The sequence below is a fragment of the Pelodiscus sinensis genome, chromosome 7 (assembly GCF_049634645.1).
Source record: "Pelodiscus sinensis isolate JC-2024 chromosome 7, ASM4963464v1, whole genome shotgun sequence".
NCBI classification, from domain to species: domain Eukaryota; kingdom Metazoa; phylum Chordata; order Testudines; family Trionychidae; genus Pelodiscus; species Pelodiscus sinensis.
Genome location: NC_134717.1, coordinates 57,588,373 through 57,611,241, shown reverse-complemented (window position 1 = coordinate 57,611,241; position 22,869 = coordinate 57,588,373). Strand labels below are relative to the sequence as shown.

At 42.9% G+C, this 22,869-nt stretch overlaps 1 protein-coding gene across 20 annotated transcripts in view; it reads right to left on the bottom strand.

Annotated features, from left to right (window-relative positions):
• MAP2 (microtubule associated protein 2) overlaps nt 1–22,869 on the bottom strand; it is a 336,436-nt gene that overhangs the window by 53,126 nt on the left and 260,441 nt on the right. For 12 of the 20 annotated variants that reach the window (XM_075933890.1, XM_075933897.1, XM_075933901.1 and 9 more), the window contains 2 exons: nt 10,535–10,648; nt 8,454–8,531 (listed from right to left, as the gene is read on the bottom strand). In XM_075933890.1, coding sequence (XP_075790005.1) covers nt 8,454–8,531; nt 10,535–10,648 — 192 coding nt within the window. The remainder of the gene's footprint in view (nt 1–8,453; nt 8,532–10,534; nt 10,649–22,869) is intronic. The other 8 variants (XM_075933894.1, XM_075933910.1, XM_075933896.1 and 5 more) reach the window with 3 other exon arrangements.

Below are 22,869 nucleotides of genomic sequence, written 5' to 3'. Positions count from 1 at the left end.
AATCTCACTTTTTTACCATATGGGTGATTTATCTCACAGCATTAAAGAAGTAATCTCATGCAAAAACTGTCGTCAATAAAGGAGGAGGAGAACTTGTGTTGACATTAACTGTACCATTCCTGTGACTCTCTAAGCAAGTGTTCTATGATGGGGAGGCTACCATTGCTTATTTAAGAGATGCCTATTCCTGATCAAATGACAGCAAAAGCACATGATTAACTGCTGCAGCTACTATCTCAACATGCAACTATAGCCACATAAGGGGAATATGGGACAAAATATCATTGAATATTATAGGCTGAGTAAAGAGAAATCTCTAAAGATAAAGCAGGCTAATATTCTGTTGTTTTTTTAGAAGAGGATGACACATTTTCTGCTTACTACAAAAAATAAAACGATACTTTGTGTGTGCCTGTGTACATATGTAAGATATATCTACATGCAAATACACAAGCTTTGTAAGCACATGAAAATGTATGATTTATTATTAATTATTATTATTTCCTAGTTTTTATATAGCATTTTCCCACCAAATATATATATGTCAGGGATTATTAGTAGCACCATTAAGGTCATAATAATAAAATATGATGGTTTCCATTTATAATGGCTCTCGGTTTTTTCATAGCAAGTAGTAGGCAGTTTTAAATTAATCTTCAGGCTTTAGGATCCTAATTAGTCATTTGGCTTAAGTTCCTCAGCTGATTTGCAGATTTCAAATGGTGACCTGTATTTAAAATTCTTGAATATTTTTTGCAGATACATGTATAAACATAATGGAACAAACTGTATATATAAGAACTATGTCATGCAACCTGCACTTCACTTACAATTATACGCTCTGGTTCTCCAGATACTTACTTGCCTGCTTAAGCACTGGCAGGTTTAGGGATTTAGATTCTGAGCAAGGTCTCCAATGTCTTTCCTTGTCTTCATAAACTTATATTTTGCATCCATCTATATTAATTTTCCAAGCATGGGTTTTTGAAATGTATGTGCAGCTGAAGAATCTCTTTGCTAGTAAACATTTTAGGCATTAAAAATGCATTCACATGCAGGATTCATTTTACAGTACACCACGAGAACCCAACCTCTATTATTTTTAATTAGATGCTTTTTGCTTTCTGCAGCAAAGTGGTAGCAACTGACTTGTGATATAATGATATTTATTCCTTCCTGCTGCAGGAAGAATGCAGCATGTGGGCCTACAATGGGAGCACAAACTATTAATTAGCCACAATACCATTAGCTCCAATCTGCAGTATTTTGCTTTAGAAAGGAAGATTATCCAAAGTTAAGATTCTGAGTCATACTGTTTTATATCATTTCTGTCCACAAAATAATGTCTGGTTATGTGCAGTGTGCAAAGTCTCTGTTGAGACTATATCTATCAGTATCCCACAGTGTTTGCTTTAAATGGACCATTTTAACACAGGGCAAACAGGTTATCAGCATCAACAGTGGGGTAAAATGTTTAGGATTCTTTTGCTGCTTATTCTTTTAAAAGTATTTCCTACTAATAAATTACTCCGAGTATGCAAAATGCTGTAAGATCCTGCAAGTATCTATGTGTTAATCCACTGGCAGGTCACATTCATGTAGGCCTTCTGCTGTAAGTCTGTTGAGTGACATCAATGATGAATATGGAGCAAGATGGCTATGTGACGGACGTTAACGACTGCTCTTTTCAAAACTGCCTCCCCCACTGAAGAAAAAATCTGAATGAGCTTCAGGAAAATCAACTTTCCAAAGAAACGTTCCATCCAATGATCAAAACATCAGCAGGGATGGCGGGCTGTGCTACTTGCTTGGAAAACGACTTTTCGAATTGGTGATCTGTGCCAAGGTTATGTCAAAAGAGGATGTATGGATAGCACAATCAGTAAGAGGCGCTCAGGTCCAAGCCGCCACATCTGGAGTATTGTGTCCAGTTCTGGGCCCCCCACTACAAAAAGGACGTGGACGCATTGGAGAGGGTCCACTGGAGGGCAACCAAAATGATTAGGGGGTTGGAGCATATGACCTATGAGGAGAGGCTGAGGGAGTTGGGTCTGTTTAGTCTGCAGAAGCAAATAGTGAGGGGGGATTTGATAGCAGCCTTCAACTTCCTGAAGGGAGGTTCCAAAGAGGTTGGAGAAAGGCTGTTCTCAGTAGTGACGGATGGCTGAACAAGGAGCAATGGTCTCAAGTTGCGGTGGGAGAGGTCCAGGTTGGATATTAGGAAAAACTATTTCACTAGGAGGGTGGTGAAGCACTGGAATGGGTTACCTAGGAAAGTAGTGGAGTCTCCATCCCTAGAGGTGTTTAAGTCTCAGCTTGACAAAGCCCTGGCTGGGTTGATTTAGTTGGGATTGGTCCTACCTAGACCAGAGGGCTGGACTTGATGACCTTCTGAGGTCTTTTCCAGCTGTATGATTCTATGATAGGAACTAATGACAATTCTAGGTTTCTGTAGGTTTCCAAAGCTTTCAAATGAAACAAAGAACAAATAGGTTTGATGCCTTTACAAAGGCTTTCTTGCATGTTGGGAAAGGATGCCGCTAATGTACACTAATCAGGGACTTGTGATGTGTATATTAATTGAATTGCTAAGACAGCTAATTCACTCGCTAATTTCCTGTTCATTTTAGTATTTTGATTAAAGTCTCAATTGAAGAAAGCATTATTATTCACGAGTATTGTTAAGTATGTGCTTAAGTTTGAACTGAAGTCCAGTCAAAGTTAAGTATGTGCTTCATTGCTTTCGCTACCGTAATAGGGAGGTATAGAAGTGAATGTGTGATAGAAGTTTTTATGAATCAGGTATAACTAAAACCTTATGGGTTATTATGCAAGTTAACCAGATTTTCACTGCTGTAACAACTGATGATGTTCAAAAACCAGCACACTTGATAAAGGCCATGGAGCCAAATAGATGAAATGTCATTTGCCACTATATTTCAGTAATATTTGTTAAATTCTTTTTCAGTGATAAATATATTTAGTTAAATATTCAGATAATGTTTTGCTCTTACTTTCTCTTCAATCAAGAGGTAGATTCTGAGAAGATAAATGATATTTCAGTGATAAGAAACAGATAGATGGAGGAGACTGACATTGCTAAATCTAAGCTCATTAGTCATGTGATTTTAGATCACAGGTTGAGATGCTAGGTACTGAACTTGTACTGAATGTCAATGGAAGATGATTGCCTAACTCCCTCATGCTCCTTTGACAATACAGGTTGAACCTCCCTAGTCTGGCACTATCTGCTCCTGCAACATCCATGGTCCAGCATAATTTTAGTTAGCCAGATGTCCACTTATCATGGGTGTGGCCACATTTCCCGCGGTCCCATAAAGTTTGCTTACAGCCACCAGTCCTGGCTTTCAGAGTTTTGTGCTGTTGTTTAGTTCTAACTTACCCCTAAATATCTTCTAAGAGCCTAGTAAACAGTGGAAGTCTTGGTAATGCTGCTAGACAATATTTACCTCCCATGGTTCGGAAAATTCTCTGATTCATAAGAATGGTCATGCTGGGTCAGACCAAAGGTCCATCTAGCCCGGTATCCTATCTGCTGACAGTGGCCAATGCCAGATGCCCCAGAGGGAGTGAACAGAAACAGTAAATCATCAAGTCATCCCTTTTCCTGTCATCCATTTCCAACCCCTGATAAGCAGAAGCTAAGGACAATATTCCTACACCAGCCTGGCTAATTAGTATTGATGGGCCTAACCTCCATGAATTTATCTTGTTCTTTCTAGAACTCTGTTAAAGTCCTGGTCTTCACAATCTCCTCTGGCAAGGAGTTCCACAGGTTGATTGTGTGCTGCATGAAGTAAAACTTCCTTGTGTTTGTTTAAACCTGCCACCTATTAATTTAATTTGGTGACCCCTAGTTCTGAGGGTGCCAGACTAGAGAGGTTCAACCTCTACCAGACATAAGTCTTTACTGCAGAAGTTCTCAAACAGTGATCCTCATTGTACTTAACAGCTAAAACGCATGAAAGGCACCAAAGAAAATACATTAAAAGGCATGTTTGTCAGAAATGCTCAGCATGTGTCTGACTTCACTCTCAGTGAAGTCAATAGTAAAATTTCCACAGGAGCAGTTAGGTGGGTGCTGAGAACTGCTGACTTACCAAACAATTCCTAATACTATTTTTCTATGTAAGGAATCCCTATAGAATCATAGAACTGGACGAGACCTCAGGAGGTCATCAAGTCCAGCCTCCTGCCCAAGGCAGGACTAATCGCAACTAGCAGGTAGTTACCACCCAGGGTTGTTACATCATCACGAATGGGAAGGGAAGAGGCCTGCAGGACCACAAAGTAATGTGGGAGGGCATGGTCCAGGTGACTATTTGTCTGTTAAAAATGAAGACATCAGAGAACATCTACCCACTTCAAACGTTGTTAACTGCCTATAGCCAAGAAAATACAGGCCCTGCTCTCTGAAATATGAATGGAACTACCGTTTTATCAAAGTCTGTAATGACTTATATTGTTGTTTTTGTGTTTTAGTTTTAGGTTTTTTGTAGAGCTGTATTGTTCACTCATAACAGCTTTAGTAAAGATATTTTTAAAAATTATCACAGGACAATTTCTTAAGAAGGGAAATAATGTTTTTAAATGCTAATCTGATTTATTTGCTTCCTTAATTATTTCTTAACAAGAATGTAATCTTCCTTATTTTGGTCTCTTCTAAACAATTCCCTTTCACCTTAATGCTCAGGCAAAAAGATAATATATTTTAAAGTCTATGATAATTTTTTTTTACCCAAAGGCTAATTCAGTTTTAGCTTATGGGTTTCTTTTGAAAACAGTTTAGAAAGTCCCCTTTAGCTGGAAATAATCTGTTTACAGTACTTGGTTCCTTTTAATTTGTAAACTATACATATTTTGGTTTAAAAAAGCTTATTCCAAAATACATACTTTAAAATGTGGGCTAGTCTATCAAAAGCATTTAGATTCATTTGTTACATAGGACAACAATACAAAGCAGCAATAGTAGCAGCAGCACTGTTTGTCCAACTCCTTTTGATAAAACAATTGGACAGCGCTTGGGAAAATTTCAACTTCTGGAAAAAAAATCACATTAGAATATTTACCATCACCAAAATAATTTCAGTAAGAGTGAATTAGTTATCTTACCTCCAGCAGTACTGCAAAGAGACCTGCTCATCTGAATGTTTATCTGTGGCTGAATGAAAGAATCTACCCTCATTCACTGACTCTTTTCTCTCCTGAAGTATATGTGACCCAGAAATCTCTCTCCCTTTCTCTTTTCTCTTTCTTTTTTTTTTTTAATTTGTGTTTGCTGCATGGCTGGCCACATCTACCTTTGTCATGTCTACAATGCAGTGATTTCAACCCTGATATGACGAAAGGAATCTTTTTTGGTTTCCAAGCAATGCAACGCAATGACAACAGCATTTGCAAAACATTCAAAAGGAAAATAACAACAACAACAGCAAAAGGAAAAGGAAGGTATATACACAGAGCTACCAGATGGGTTTATCATTTTTGTTCAACAATTTCAGAACTGAATTAATTTTGTAACTATCACTGCATTCCACAGAGCAGACAGACAGAAAAAAGATTCACACAGACAACTGTGTAGCAGTAGGTCCTGAGGGTTTAAAGAGGTACTATCCACAACGGGTCAAACCTTGCAGTCTTCACTCATACAAAGTTCCCATTAAAGTCCATAGGAGCTTTGCTTGATTAATTGGTGCATCCTTTGGTTTATTAGTCGTTAACATTATCAAGCAATCCCGACTTCGGGCAACAAAAGTTCAATATAGCTATAAAGCCTAGATCAATAGAACAGGTGAATAAGAGATTTGCTAAATCAAGGCCTACTGCACAGAAAGATGTACAAAACAATATTATGTAGAGCTATTTGAAACTTTTCAGCTTTCAATGGAAAACTAGACAAAATTTGTGGTGACAATTTTTTTACAAGCATTTCCTCTGGGTTTTTTCCCGCCAACTAACTCTTATATGAACCACCTCCCAAGAGCCCAACATAAATGAGGAGCTTGTATTATTTAGGAGCTCTGTCAATATTTCCCTTATAAACCTGTGTTTTCAGGAGGTTATAGAGAAGTACAATGAAAATGGAAAGTTAGCAGAAAAATTTGTCAAGAAACATTTTTTTAAAACCAACCTTTAAAGCAAACAACATGAATGTAGCAAGTATATAATGCATTACATCTTCCAACCACTCTACAGTCATTGACTCTATAGTCCTCACAACACCCCTGTGAGGTAGGGAAGCAAGCTGCATTATCTCATTTTTACATAGGAGGAAAAAGAAACACAAGGAAGTTAAGTGATTTTCTGAGTCATTTGCAGAACTGGGTCTACTAGATCAAAGAGACTTGTTCTGTCACTTCCTTGCATTGATACAACTAACAAAATGATTTCCATTTAAAAGACATTTGGCAAGAGATTAACCCATAACATTCTGTCAATTTTTTTACTGTATAAATCCCTCAAAGTAATAAGCAATAATATGGTGAATGAAAATGGTGCAAAGCCAGTTCCAAACCCAGCACAAAGTTGGGATATTAAAATTGATCTGAAGCCTTTCATTCTGTTACCAAAAATCCAAAAGCACACCCCTGAACAGTAAGATAATCAAATAAATCAACACAAAAAGAGCATTGAAATAATCAAAATTCCCCTAACAATTCTAAAAACCTTTGCCAGCGTTTAATAATAATAGGGTGGTTTTTTTTTGTTCTGGTGGCTTTTATTTGATTACCATTACCTGTGAGCAGTGTGTTGAGCTGACATTGTAACATGTGGTTAGCACCAGGAATGTGAATGTTATGATAACAAGGACCAAGAAATCAAAGTGTACCTATTGGTTATGGCACATGCCCGGTAAGTATTTTCAATACAAAGTACCTAAAGATGTGACATTTGGCAATGTATTTAGGAGATGGATTGACTCAAAACTCATGGAGTTTGGGTATAAAAAAGTGCCTAATTTCAGAATGCCACATTAAACTCAGAGCTAGCACATATAACATCACACAAAGAATACACATTTCCAACACTAGTGCAGATTATAGGTTATATCACACATGGCATGTATTCAACAGACAGTAACAGCGTATTTCCATGACACAGTAATTTTCAAGATATTCATTTTAATAAAATGAAAAGATAGTTGATATATAAAAACTATATTAATATCATGATACTGCCAAATGTTTCATTTAGTTCACGAAGACAAGAGAATTCACAGGGCCAAATTCTTCAGATCCATATGGTAGGGCTCAGAAGTAATATTCTACTCTTCCTCTGCTAAGATTAATGGGAGAATCAGGGTGTGTCTAGACTGCAGGGTTTTTTCGGAAAAACGGCCATTTTTCTGAAAACTTCATTTAAGTCCACACTGCTATTGCATTGTTTTGAAAGAAAATTGAAAGAATGCAGGGGTTTTTCTGACACTGGTAAACCTCATTCTATGAGGAAGAATGCCTTTTCCGAAAGAGCTCTTTCAGAAAAAGGTGTGTGTGGATGCAGAAGAGGGAGTTTTTTGAAATAAGAGGCCTCCAGGAAAAAGCACAGGTGCCCTGGTGGCCACTCCATCCATAGTAATTGCAGCTTACATGCGAGAGAACGTCCAATGAGTGTGGACGCTATCTTTCAAAAAAGCAGATCGCTTTTTCGATGCGCTTTTGAAGTGCGGACGCTCTCGTTCAGAAGAAGTTTTTTCGGAAGATCTCTTCCAAAAGAGCTTCCTTCAAAAGAAGCTTGCAGTGTAGATGTACTCTCAGATACACAGGCCCTGATTCAGCAGGCCACCCCTATTCAGCAAAACATAGAACCATGGCCTTATTGTTAGGCATGTCACTTCTGTGGGGGTTAAGCACATGAGTATTTGCTTTCTGAATTATGGCTTCAGCATCAGCAGAATGTGGGTTACTGAAGATGAGTACTACTGTGTGGATCAGAGAGTATAATTTGTTTTTAGACTAAAAATGTCATGTTGGCCCCTTTGTATAGAATCCCCAGATACACCAAGGCACAGAAATATGAGTTAAAGCTGGAAAGCAGAAGGAATCATCTAACTCTGAATCTCCTTGCTTGCATGGACTTGGATTGTGAGACAACATTAATGCTGGTTAATTTTCAACTACACGCATCTTAACAGACTATGGTAATCAATATTTTAACACCATGTTCAGTGCCCACACTTGGAAAATCTCACTAGTTAGACAACTTGGCTTTTAACATCTATTAATGGTTATTTTTTGTGTATATGTAAGTATCTCATTTGTGTGTCACACACAGTTTCCAGAGGGCACTTCATTGCTGGAGAATGCTTACTTTTTAAGCTGCAGCTGGCAAGAAGTATTTCTGCTTATTATTGCGTGCCTCCTCTCCCTTCCCCCATATGAGTGGTTGTTCCCTTCCTTAACAGACATTCTCTGAAAAGTCCCGTGGACACTTACCGTCCTCCAGGGTTCCCATCTGTTCTGAGGCTGGTGATGGAGGTGGGGAAGGAGGGAGATTAGCTGCTTCTTCAACTGCTAGAGATTGAACAATGGAAATGAGAAAATGAGATACAGAAATTAATTTCTGCGCGACCATTAGAGGCTGAGTACAAGCTGCAATTCTGGCCTGTTCGGAGAATACTTCAATGGAGGTTGTGCCTCATGGATTTTCACTTATAATGCCTTTTTCCAATGCATTATCTCAGGACCATAATCAAAGGAAAACCTTGCAATACATTCGAGTCTGGTACCAGGGTACAACAGATATAAAATAAAATATAAAATTATCACTCCTTTGTGTTTGTGTCCCATCTGTTAGCCAGATCAATACTATTGTTCATACATGCTCTTGAGAAAGCTTCATTCACAATATGATGGCAACATGTTTAAATAACAGATTTCATAGGTTTGTGTTGATAAACTGGAGAAGGGAGAAATAGTCACCCAATCCCATGCTTAATTTACCTTTCGAAAGCTGGACTAACAGCACTTTGCTGAGTTCTTACATGATTAGAACCTGGATTTTTATTTTTTTAAATTTCTGCTGTGTTCACGGCTAGCTACATAATATATGCAAATGTTCCTTCTAAAAGTATGAAAGCTACCAGCTGAAAGCATCGCTAAGCAAGGAACACAACAGGGAACTTCTGTCAACCATCTGATCATGGTATTTAATCAGAGGAAGTCACTGTATAGAAGTCTAATCTTCTAAGGTTTAGATTAATTCCCAATTAAGGGTCTTATTCTGTTTCCACTGAAGTCAGAGGAAGTTTTGTCACTGGCTTTATGGGCAGCAAGATTAAGCCCTAACTAAGGTAACTCTTAAATATATCTGCATCTGCATCTGCATCTGTATCTGATGTCACATAAATAGTGTGTATTTCTTTAGAGTCAGCACTAGAATCTACCAGATTTTCAGAACTTATGCCACAGTATTTCCTGGGCTGAAAACGATTCCAGCAGGTAACTAGGCTAACTAGCTCTCAATTTATGATGTAGGGCTTGATCCCCCAGACCAATTAAATAAAGGAAAAGACTAGTTGACATCAATGATTTTGGACCAGACCTAGTCCTTCAAATATTGCCTCTTGAGACTGGCTTTTTCGATTACCATACAAGATGAACCTCCCTAGACCAGAACACTCTGGTCCAGTAACATCCGTGGTCCAGCATGATTTTAGTTAGCTGGATGTCCACTTTTATCGTGGGTGAGGCCAAGTTTGCCGCGGTACCATAAAGTTTGTTTACAGCCACCAGTCTCTCAGTGTTCTGTGCTGTTATCTGTTAGCTCTAATTTACCCCAAATGTCTTCTAAGAGCCCAGTAAGCAGTGGAAGTGCTAGGAACACTGATAGACAATAATGCCCTTCCACGGTTCGGCAATTTCTCTGGTTCAGCACCAGTCAGGTCCTAAGAATGCCTGACTAGAGAGGTTCAACCTGTACAGACCATACAACCACATGTAAATAACTCACCGACACACTTTCATACCTGCAGCCACTGTAACAGAACTCATTGCACATATTATGTTGTTTCTCAGAGGATGCTGAAGAATGTCTCAACATACAGGATGCTTGCTTAGTTCTGCCCTCACTTAGTCCCAACTCAGGAAAGGAGTTGAGTGCATGCTTAAATTCCATTGATCCCAATGGGGCTTAGGCACATGCTTAAAGTCGGGCATGTGCCAAGTGCTTTTGCTGAAGGAGGCAAAATTGCAACTCAGTGAACAAGCCGCTACCATAATAAACACATTAATAGCAATGGTTGAAGATGCTCAGAGAATGTAATACAGACCTGGTGTGAGATGGATTTGTGAGGAGCGGGCCAGTGAGGGCAGTCAAAGGAACATGTTAAATGAGGGAAGTGTGGAATTTTATTTATTGCCTGGTGACAGAATTTATCTCAGGGTTCTATACTTAATCCATTAATATCAGCACATCTATATGCATTATATATTGTGACTTGATATTAATAGCTCTATTTATATACATTGGCACATACGGAGATACCTTCACCACTCTTGCAAATGCCTTGTTTTACCTAAAGGTAATGGTCCAGGCTGATCTTTGTGCTGTGCTTCTTTTTCCTGTTCACCTTTCAGGACTGCTACAGCTTCAGCTGTTACTACTTGGACTATCCTTGCAGACACTTCCTCTGTGATAGGAGCAAAATTAACAAACCAAAAAAATATGTATTAAGAGAGAGATTTTAAAAACCGAAATACAGTCTGGCTCAAACATCCAGAGCCAGAAGATCTCAGGAACAGCCCTCCCTCAGAGTGAACTGCTGGGTGTTGAGAATCTAGAAATGTAAAAGTCGTTCTAAATCCAGGGAGCGAGGACAGCATTCGACATTCCTGTTAATCATGGCTTCTCATTTCTGATATGGAAGATAGATGTAGGAATTGCAGAATTTTAAAGTAGTAATTTATTAACTGTCCAGGAAGATTTTTCATGGGCAATTTTGCAAGCATGGTATTTTCATGGCCAGGATGACAAGCTGAGATGGATTTTCTAGCCTCTAATATACTGACTTATCTGTATTTTTACAAGCACTTTTGATTGTATTTTCTTTTATTAGCATACAGTTGGTATGCTCCAAGGTCACTGAACCTAAAGACATTGATGGATATGTTGATGTGGGACTTAAAGACGAGCTAATGACTTTTCAACAACACAGAAATGTATAATTTCTCCAAGCTGCAACCTACAGGCCACCCGATATTGAAATTGCAAATCTGAGCTCATGCAAATATTCTCCATTTGATACCACTGTCTGGGATGATGGAGGTTCATCGCAATGTGTGCAAGGTGCAGATTGTGCCTCCCGCCCACTCAGTCCTGCCATTGAAGCTCAGCCAAAAGCAAAAGTCTGTGCAGAATGATACTGCCCCCCAGAGGAGCAGATTCGTGTCGAGGGGTGCTGAGGTAGGGTCATGACCCCACTTCTCCCCACTCCCTTCGGAATGTTGTCTACCAGTGGAGGAGCACAGAGGGAGGAGTCACTTTGCTCTCCTTAGTGCTAGGAATGCAATTGATTTTGATCCTTACATATGCCGGAAATCTCTGCATCCTCCTTCCCGCTCCTGCGCATCTTTTTAATGTGGCCAACATGCCCCTAGTTCAGGGACCGATCCAAAGCCCAGTGACGTCAACAGAAGTCTTTTCACTGGAAAGGGCTTTGGTTCAGAATCTTATTCCACTCTGAATGCCCCGTATGGTTTCACGTCCAGCACATTCATTTTGGTGGAACTGCCAATGCTATCAGCAGATGAAGATCACTGAAGAGAAATTAGTTGGATACTGTTGAAGCGCAGCATCTATTGCTTTGTACGACACAGCAACGAGAAAATGGTGAAGAAATCCATTCTGTGCTACTTACAACATGGACATCTTGTTTGCTTTTAGTTACTGAGGATGGGATTTTCAAGACATTTTGGGATTTGGATACCAGATTTTAAAGGTATTTAGGCACCTAAATCCCACTGAGATAAATTAAAATTAGGTGCCTAAATATATTTAAAAATCCGGTCTTTAGAAAAGCAGTAAATTGGATAGTTCATGTATCCAATAACAGAGCTATTTACAAAATAGATACACATTTGTCTTTTCTCCCATGCAGTCCTCCCATTTGGGAGGGGCTCCCGGAAACAACTGCAAAGCTAATTTACTACCCTCTTTCAAAACCCTCTTGGAAACTTGACTTCACCATGAGCCCGAAAAGAATTGGAGAATGTTTTGGCTTCTGGTGTGCTGACCACAGAGCTTCCACCTTGGCCAATACTATCTCATTGGTTCTTTGTACTTCTTAACTCTCTCTTTCCAGCTCTATCTCTATTTTGTCCTATACTTAGATTGTAAATACTTTAGGACAGAGACTGTCTTCTTGTTCTGAGTGTGTACAGCGTCTAGCACGGGGGGTCTAGGTGAGACAAAAATACAGTCAGTCACGCAAGCAAGCACTCAACATTCAGAGAACAGTCGTGGGTTCCACATCTGCTTATCTATCTACACTCCCTGGCTCATCAACATCCATACTCCTTTCTACTCCCAGCCATAATGAATGTATATAAACGCTCTATTTCCCACTATTCCTGTCAGCAGGTGAGACTTACTTTTGGACACTGAGGCCAATTCTACATGGCTAACTGGTTACATCCATAAGAACATAAGAACGGCCGTACTGGGTCAGACCAAAGGTCCATCTAGCCCAGTATCCTGTCTGCCGACAGTGGCCAGCACCAGGTGCCCCAGAGAGGGTGGACTGAAGACAATGATCAAGCGATTTGTCTCCTGCCATCCCTCTCCAGCCTCTGACAAACAGAGGCCAAGGACACCATTTTATCCCCTGGCTAATAGCCTTTTATGGACCTAACCTCCAAGAAATTATCTAGCTTCTCTTTAAACTCTATTAGAGTCCTTATGTTCTTATGTTATGTACATCATGCCAGCATCATGGAAGCTTTGAGTCTTCAGAAATTTCCTGCTCTCTCCCCCCTACCACCTGTTTAACTGCAAACATATTGTCTTCCTTTTTTTTTTCCCACTGAAATGACAGCAGCAGGTACTGAGTGTCTCAGAACATGAGTTTCTTGAAGGCACTACAGATTCCAGATACACGTAACATTCTTTAAACTTCAAATCAGAAACACCTCCTGATAAAAACAAAACATCAACAAAGGAATGAGCCCCAGGAATGTAGGGAGGAGGGGTTTAGATTTATTAGGAACTGGGGAGACTTTTGGGAAAGGGGGAGCCTACACAGGAAGGATGGGCTCCACCTAAACCAAAATGGTACCAGATTGCTGGCACTTAACATTACAAAGGTCATAGAGCAGTTTTTAAACTAAGGGCTGGGAGAAAGCCAACAGTGCAGAGGAGCACATGGTTCATACAGAGACATACCTTAGGGGAAGAGCTATTGATGAAGATGTTCTATGTCCTAGTAAGGAGGAGAGGATGGAAGATGGTAAAATACAGACCGTATCTAATGAGAAACAGTCAAACAAACCACAGTAGCTGTCTGCCATTCAGTTACATGTAATATCACATGTCATATAATGGCTGACAGCTAAAAAGTTAAAAGTTTTTAAAAGTGTTTATATACCAATGTGCTACCCTGGATAAACTACAAAGTGAAAGAAGCAGTCAGAGGGAAAAGGGCATCCTTTAAAAAGGGTAAGTTAAATCCTAGTAAGGAAAATAGAAAGGAGCATAAACTCTGGCAAGTGAAGGGTAGAAATATAATTAGGAAGGTCAAAAAGAATGTGAAGGCCAGCAAAGACTCAGAAAGTAAGAGCAAATTTGTTAAGTACATCAAAAATAGGAAGCTGGCTAAACAGTTGGTGGGGCCACTGAACAGTCAAGCCGCTAAAAGGAGCTCTCAAGGGCTGTGTCTACACTGGGCCACTTATTCTGGAAAATCAGCCGCTTTTCCGGAATAAGCTGCGAGCTGTCTACACTGGCCCTTGAATTTCCGGAATAGCAACGATGCTCTACTGTACAAAATCAGCCGCTATTCCGGAAAAGCTATTCTGATCCCACTCAGGCATAAGTCCTTATTCCGGAACACTGTTCCGGAAAAGGGCCAGTGTAGACAGCCCAGTAGTCTTTTCCGGAAGAAAGCCCTAATCGCAAAAATGGCGATTGGGACTCTTTTCCGGAAAAGCGCGCCTACATTGGCCACAGACACTTTTCCGGAAAAAGGGCTTTTCCGGAAAAGCAGCCTGCCAATGTAGACACTCCTTTTCCAGAAAAACTGAAAACGGAATAGTATTCCGTTTTAAGCATTTCCGGAAATTCATGCCAGTGTAGACACAGCCAAGGAGAATACGGCCACTGTGGAGAAACTAAATGAATCCGCTGCACTGGTCTTCACAGCTGAGGATGTGAGGCAGATTCCCAAACCTGGGCTGTTCTAACCGAGTGCCAGGCCTGGGCCTCTGACGTCTCACTGCATCATGGGTAACTTGGGGAGGGATGGTGACTCAGCGACACACAATCCTTCCCACAGCAGTAGAGTTCACGGTTCCGAGCAAACCGACCAGGCTGCGAGTAGCCATGTCTCCTAATGTTCTTTGTGCGGCGGGGGTGGAGAAGGGGAGTGTTGTGTGCCTGTGAGGAGCATAGTGGGAGCAATCCCAGCTTCCCCACAAAAAGAGAGACTGCAGTTGCGTCAGGCCCTCTTGCAAACCATGTAAGGGGGGGGGGGAGCTATTCCCATGCCCTCAATCTCCAAGCACCCTTGAATGAAATGTTGCAATCCAACCCAGAGGTTTTCTGTGTACATTTTGGCAAGCACTGAAACATAGTGGGCCCAGTCAAAGATCTTGGGGCCCAGTCAAAGTAGCTCAAGAGGGACCCAATGAAAAGTTGGCTTTTACATCACTCTGTCTTGACCCTGGGCTCCTGGAGCAGTCCTCTGGAATGTGACAGAGAGCAAGGGCTGACTGCGCCCCACCCCCACCAGGGCTCTGCCAGCATTTAACTTTAACCAAGGTTAGGAACATCCCTGCCATTCCCTCCGCACCATCAGAAGATTCCCCTGCATGGAGAGAGAGGCTACTTCTAGATTGCAGCGCTTTTCTGGGATACCGGAGGCAGTGCTAAAATCACCGTCCTGCATCCGACACCCATCTAAATGGGCAACACAACTTTAATGGGGTTACACCTATGAGTCTGGTGCACTGATTTCAGTCATAAAGATGTTGATGCCATGGGAAGGAGCCTTTTTGTGCTAAAAGCCAATTCAACATCCAAAGTGAAGGATGATGTGAAGTCTGACAGGGATGTCTGCCTGAGATGGGGATGGAGAATATTGGTTTAGAGATGGAAAAGGAATGTTAGATCACTGAACCCACTCTGGTGGAAATGCAACCTGCCGTCTCCTGATAGAGGACACATCACAGAAGACCTAGGTACTGGACTGGGCCATTCAGTGTCGTTTCTATACCAATACGACCTATCTGTGGAAGTGGTTTTCAAACCACAGGTCATGACTGAATACGGGATCATGGAATGCTGGGTATTGGGTCTCGTTGTTGCAGGTGACCAGCTAAGGGAGCTCCCTGCCTGTCCTGGCACTGCTGACTGTGCTGTGCCATAGAAGTGGCCAGTAGCAGGCTCAGCTCCTAGATGTGGGGTGGGGGAGGGGCCCACAGGGCTCCGTACACTGCCCCTGCCCTGAGCACAAACACTGCACTCCCATTGGCTGGGAACCTGCTGCTGGCTGGCCCTGACCCTCCCTCTCTCCTACACTCCACAGCTCTCATCCTCAGCCCCACCCCGGAGCCCACACTCCGGTCACATTCTGTTGAATTACAGGCATCAACAATTTTCTTCAGCTGGGTCATTAAAAAAAAAAAAGTTTGAAAACCGCTGCGCTATGGTACGGGCAGAAGTTTAGCTGCAAGGCACAATGAATGCTCCAGGAAGAACTTGGAAGGGAGGGATGCTAGCAAGGGGAATTTAGGGGAAAAATGATCTAAGGAAAGAGACAGAGGTCTGAGTCCAATAGCACATGTATTCACAAGCCATTAACAGTGATTTGGATGCAAGTGAAAGAGAATTCATGCTGATAATTTGCAAGCAGAAATTAAAATAGGGTTAAGGAAAGATACAAATAGCTCCAAAGGGGAAAACAACAGCCCCCCTCCCAAGTTTAGTTGGGGTTGGTCCTGCCTTCGGCAGGGGGCTGGACTCGGTGACCTCCTGAGGTCTCTTCCATCCCTAGGATTCTATGATTCTATGAATTTTGCTACATTTTAGGCAAACACAAGAAAGGCATGGTGAAGAAATGAGCTGCATGTGTGCTCCTGAAATGGGGAAAACAAAACCATTTCACACAGAACAGCTCCTGTCAGGAATCTCAATAGAGTGCAGAACGGTTTCCTAGGCAACCAACGCTAATTGGTGCCAACGTGGAAATAAGCCAATAATGAAGACGACGAGTAGGTGGCAGTTCTCAGCTAAACAAACATCCTCAATAAATTCCTTGAACAAGGGGAAGAAGAAAAGTTGCTATTTGTTGTCTGTGACTGACTTGCAATGCAAACGGGGCTTGGGGAATTTCTGTTTTGCTGCACTGCAATTCTCAGTGAAGGCATGAAGACCAGATAGCCACCCTGTTTTTGAGAGGAGCATTTGCCGACAGGAAATAGGAGTCACAAGCCAGGCCTCTGCTGCTGCGAGGTAGCCTAGCTTTGCTGACTTGAAAAGAGCAGTGCTGAGCTAACCAGACTCCAGTGGTGCATCTGGCCCCATGCCTCAGTCTATTTGGTCATGTAAAATAAAACACGGGGTGCAAAAAATTTTACCCCTGCCCAGCATCTTGTGCTATTAAATATCCCAGTGCAAACTGGGTGTAAAATGTCACCAAAATCAGGATGGTAACCAATATTCCCTGTAATCTGTGTGCTTGGGTGGCCACCTAGTAGAGATTTATATGCCACCCAGCTGATTGGCAGAGTGCCCATCGCTGGCAGCATGTGTTTCTATTGGTGATGCACATCCACACATGGTTCAGTGCACATAACAAAAAGTATTCTGCACATGGATGGAAAAAATTAGAGGGAACATTGATGGTAATACCTGGTGAAAGCTCTCATATCAGAAGAAAAACTTCATCACCAGAGTAGCCAAGAACTGACCGGGGCAGAGACTGAACTAGCTTCTCATTCCTAAAGGCACTGTCCATTGAGCTAGGCATATCAGCAGGGTATGGTGGGAAAGGCAGCACACTTGTGCTGTGGATAAATATAGGGCTCCAGACGTCTTGGGTCGCCCCCCCCCCCCACCTTAAGGACAAAATCCTCTCCCCTATGATAATCCAAAGTAAATAGGTTTAGCAAGGGGGTGTTCATCATGGGATGTAATCCGTTTTCTCCTCAGGCTTTGAAGTGCCTGCAATGTCACTTCTCCTGTAAGCTCTGCAACTCTGCTCAGTTCCTATGACAACTGATTTTGTCCTGTTGGGAATTCAGCATCCCTGTATCTTCAGAGTAAATGCAACAGTGAACCCCTCCCCCTCCTCCCACATACTCACTGCCCTGCTGGAATTTCAAATAAAGAACTCTCCTTTCACTTGTAATCCTTCTGCCTTGACCCTCCTGGCCTGTAGGAAGTCACCCTAACATGCATTTTTCTCTCTTCAGCAGTCACTGCACCGAGCCTTGCCCAACAAGGCTGATTTTAGCACAAATGCCTTTCCAGCTAATTGATTTTAAACGCTATTTTTCCCTTAAAAATGAGGGATAATGTTAGGAATTAGATATCTGGCATATCATGCCCTGCTCTAGAGAAAAAAAGAAACCATCAACTCCTCCAGCAGAGGGCAGACAGCAGGCAAAAGAATGCCACAGGCAGGAAGTAGAGAGTGAAACATGAAAATTAAGAATTCACCAGTCTTATGTGACAGACTACCCAATAGACAGTTTTACCCCTGTATCTTTTGTCTGTGGAGGCACATCTCCATTGCAGGGCAAAAGTCGGATTAAGCTATGAAACTTGGGCTATGTCAACTGCGTAGCTGAAGTCAAACTATCTTAATTCAGCATTTGGCGCTGTCTATACCGCAGGAAGTTGAAGGAAGAACACTTCCTCCAACGTCCCTTGCTCCTCGTGAAATGAGGGTTACAAGAGTTGGTGTAAGCAGTCCTCCATGTCGACAAGATGTCGAAATAACATCAGTTATTCCGAAATTATGCTGCTGTGTAGACGTGCCCTGGGTGTGCAATACTTAGCCCTTTTCATTCAGAGATCACAAAGCCAGGAAATATTACCCGAGTGTAACAGCTCAGGAAATGGAGGTGCTAGGAGATTAAGGACAAAAGAGGCCACTAATTCTAGGCAGCTCAGTTTCTGACAGAGACACTTTGAGCCTGATTTTCATTAATGTGGAGTTCCCAACACTAAAAGTAAAGGCAACAGAACTGGCAGATTAGGTGCTGTGTGCCTCTGAAGAACATGTCCCAAGGCGGCTCAAACTGAGCACTCAAAAATCAAGGCATTCGTAATCAGTGGTCACGTCTGAAAATTTCATAGTGAGTGACTAACTTAGAAAACCAATGGTAAATCCAGGAATAAAACACAGACCTCCTGACTTCCATTCCTGGACTCTCATCAAAATAAATAACCAAACAAGCACACAAAAGAAACACCTTGTAATGTGTTTATGAAACAAATCCTAGAATGCCGTGATTTATTGTATTCAGATTGCAACACCACAAATCTTAGTAGCCCTATTGGGGTTGCTATATCTGAAATTAAAAACTAATTCTACCCTTGACTCTGTAATCACTTATACCAGTGCAAATGGAATACAAACTAGGTGCTACCATCATGGTTTTGATTACATTTTATACCCATCTTGCACGGGGATATTTGACAGCACAAGGTGCAAGGCAATGGTGAAACTTTTTGCACCTCACGTTTTATTTTACAGTTTTTCATGGGAGGAACTGGATGGTTTCCCCAAGGCTTTTGAGTGTATTTGTAAGAAGAACCTGGTGGAAATTCTTCTGCTTTGGAACATGTGTCTATCGCGCCGTTTAGACCCGGAAATAGCAACGTAACAATTTTCACATGACACAGCATTTCTAAAAGGATGATTGTGTTTCTCATTCGAGGGAGGTATCAACGTACTGCTCTTCACAGTTCTTGGCCCTTGTCAATAAATTTAATATTTTGCAATTGACTGAGGTGAAAGCTTCAAGCAGTTTTATTGGACAGCTTGAATTTTATTTCCTGAGGCTGAGAGACTGTGATTCCCCGAGGAAAGATTCTTGACCCAAACTTTCTCTCCTTATGATCTTAATCATCTTTATTTGTGGGATCAATGCCTAAAAAGCTCCAGTCTTCCCAGAGTCTTGGGCCTTCAGTCTCTCTCTCTTGCTAGATTCATCTCCTGGTCCATTGCAGGCCTGGTCTTAGGGCAAGGCGAGCAAGGTGGTTGCCTTGGGCCCTGAGCCTTCAGGGCCCCACGCTGCCCGGTGCCTGCCCACCCAGCTGCTCACTCATTGCCCTGGCTGGGAGCTGCCCAGCCACCGGGTGCAGCCAACCACAACATGCTGCCTTGGGCCCCGCAAACTCTTTGACCGGACTTAGTCCATTGATCTCCTTTCCTCTTCAGTCTGTTCCTGCCCGGTTCTCCATCTCCCACACACTATCTCCTCTCCCAGTGTCTATCCTTTACCCACCACTTCACTTTCTCTCTTTTAGGTATGTCCTGGGCTACACTCACAGACTCATTTCCTGTCTTTTAGTCTACTGTTTAGTGTATCCTAGCTTCTGTTCCAGAATCTTCCTTCCGTTCCTTCTCACCTGCCACCTGTCTTCAATTCTAGCTGTTCAGTTCTGCCCCCTCCTTCAACTGGATCTCTCTGTGATCATAGTTCTCCACTGTTTCTCCTTGGTTTGGCTCCATCACCATCTATTGGCTCTTCTCAGTATGACTTACAGCTTAATTTCCCTCCAGTGTTTTTCCCTGATCCCTGTCAGACTCTTGAGTGGTTATTTTAAGGTTGTCCATCAAAAATTCCAAATCTCAAAGACACACAAGCGGCCAAATACACAAAAGACAACTTCTCTTGTGGTCCAGGAGCCATCTCGAAAGCTTTGAGTAACCATGCCTACCATCTCCCCAAAGACACACAAGGTAGGTCCGTTAATCAAACATGATCTGTTGCAGTGGTTTTCAAAATAGGGGTCGCAACCCAGGACTGGAGCGTAGAATGTTGGGCGCTGGGTCGCATTGTTGCAGGGGGATCAGATGAGCCGTGGGGGAGGCTAAGGCAGCTGCCTGCCTGTCCTGGCACAACAGACTGTGCTGTGCCCCAGAAACGGCCGACAGCAGGCCCAGCTCCTAGGTAGGGGGAAACGGGAAGCCTACAAAGCTCCATGCACTGCCCCTGTCCTGAGCACCAGCTCCACAGTCCCATTGTCTGGGAACCTGCTGCTGGCTGCTTTTGAGGGGCAGCACGGTCTGCTGTGCCAAGAGAAGCAGGAAGTTGCCTTAGCACCTTTACTGAACTGCTCAATGGGAGCTGCTCAAGATAAGCTCCTCCTGTCCCAGTCCTGACCCCCACCCTAAACCCAGAGCCCCCTCCTACACCCAAAGTTCTCCTCCTCAGCCCTACCCCAGAGCCCACACTCCAGTCAAATTATGTTGGGTTGCGAGCATCAGCAATTTTCTTCAACTGGGTCATGAGAAACAAAGTTTGAAAACCCCTGCGCCATTGGCTGCAAAACAGAGCATCGTCAAGCTTATTCCTTAACCATCTCCTTAAAATAAAAAGGTCAAATAAATGTTAAATAAAATGATGCTTTAGAAATAGCTCCTCATTACTGTACATATTTGGCTCTCTGTGTCCTCTCAGTCACATCTTCTTAAGTTTATTGTCTATAACCCTGCAGAGCCAATACAGAGGCAGGAAAAACAAGCTGTATTTTATTCCTGTCTAATGCATCATCAACACAATTTCCACCTAATGTGTGATCTCCAAAGCACTGCAGGCCAGATCTTCAGCAATCACAAACCAGCACAGCTCCATGGACTTCAACAGAACGATGTTGATTTATGACTGCTAATCGTGAGATTAATACACAGGTTGAACCTCTCTAGTCCGGGACCCTTGAGACCTGAGCAGTGCCAAACCAAAGAATTTGCCGGACCACGGAAGTTTAGCAGCATTGCCAACACTTCCACTGCTTACCGGGATGTTAGAAAACATTTAGGAGGAAATCAGAGCTAAATAACAGCACAGAACACTGAGAGCCAAGACTGGGACTACAGAAACTTGGCCACACCTGCGGTAAGTGGACATCCAGCTATCAAAAATCATTCTGGACATAGATGTTGCTGGACCAGAAAGGTTCAATCTGTATAAGAAAACAGTTATATTTTTCTATTCCAAATCGAGGCTTCAGTACTCACAGAGGTAAAAATGCTTTGACTTCAAAACAGCAAATCTGAGAGGGTATGTCTACACTAGAAAGTTAGTTCGAACTAACGGACGTTAGTTCGAACTAACTTTCCTATGCGCTACACTAGCGCTCCGCTAGTTCGAATTTGAATCGAACTAGCGGAGCGCTTAGTTCGAACTAGGTAAACCTCATTTTACGAGGACTAACGCCTAGTTCGAACTAGCTAGTTCGAACTAAGGGCTGTGTAGCCCTTTAGTTCGAACTAGTGGGAGGCTAGCCCTCCCCAGGTTTCCCTGGTGGCCACTCTGGCCAACACCAGGGAAACTCTATGCCCCCCTCCCGGCCCCGGACCCCTTAAAGGGGCACGGGCTGGCTACGGTGCCCGTGCCAGGTGCAAGCCTGCCAGCACCCAGCTAGCAGACCCTGCACCTGGCACGGCACAGAGCCACCCACCCGATGCCCCCCAGCCCACCCCCTCTTGCCGGGACCAGGCTGGCGGCTCCCAGGAGCTTGCCCTGGACCGCAAGAGGCGGGCACCTTCCTGGGCTAGTGCGGACATCGTGGACCTCGTCCACGATCTCCGCACTAGGCACAGGAAAGTGGCCGTCTAGGGCAGGAGAGCTGCCAGCCTGGCCACCCAGGACCAGGTGTGCATGAAAATCAAGGGGGTCCACTGAGACCCCCGACACTGAGCCCTGAGCTTACAATGGCCGTACTGGGTCAGACCAAAGGTCCATCTAGCCCAGTAGCCTGTCTGCCAACAGCGGCCAACCCTAGGGACCCTGGAGGGGATGGACCGAAGACAATGACCAAGCCATTTGTCTCGTGCCATCCCTCTCCAGCCTTCCACAAACTTTGGGCAGGGATACCACTCCTACCCTCTGGCTAATAGGACTCCATGGACCCAACCTCCATCACTTTATCTCACTTCCCTTTCAACTCTGTTCTAGTTCTAGCCTTCACAGCCTCCTGCAGCAAGGAGTTCCACAGGTTAACTATTTGCTTTGTCAACAACAACAACAACTTTCTCTTACTAGTTTCAAGCCTGCTACCCATTCCTTTCCTTTGGTGTCCTCTAGTCCTTCTTGATGGGAACTCAGGAAGAACTTTTCTGAATGCACCCTCTCCACCCAACCCCTGCTTTTAGAGACCTCTATCCTGTCCCCCCTCCGTCTCCTCTTTTCTAAGCTGAACAGTCCCAGTCTCTGTAGCCTCTCTTCATCTGGGACCTGTTCCCAACCCCTGATCATGTTAGTTGCCCTCCCCTCTCCCAGCCTTTCTCTTCCCCTCTCCCACCTCCTTTTCCCAGTCTCCCCCAGTTTTGTTCAATAAAGACAGAGTCAATGTTGGAAGAAACGTTATCTTTATTTTGTACATCAATAAGAAGGGGGGCTAGGGAAGGGCAAGTGGAAGGAGGTGAGGGAGGAATGGGGTACGAGCCCCCGATGGGGAGGA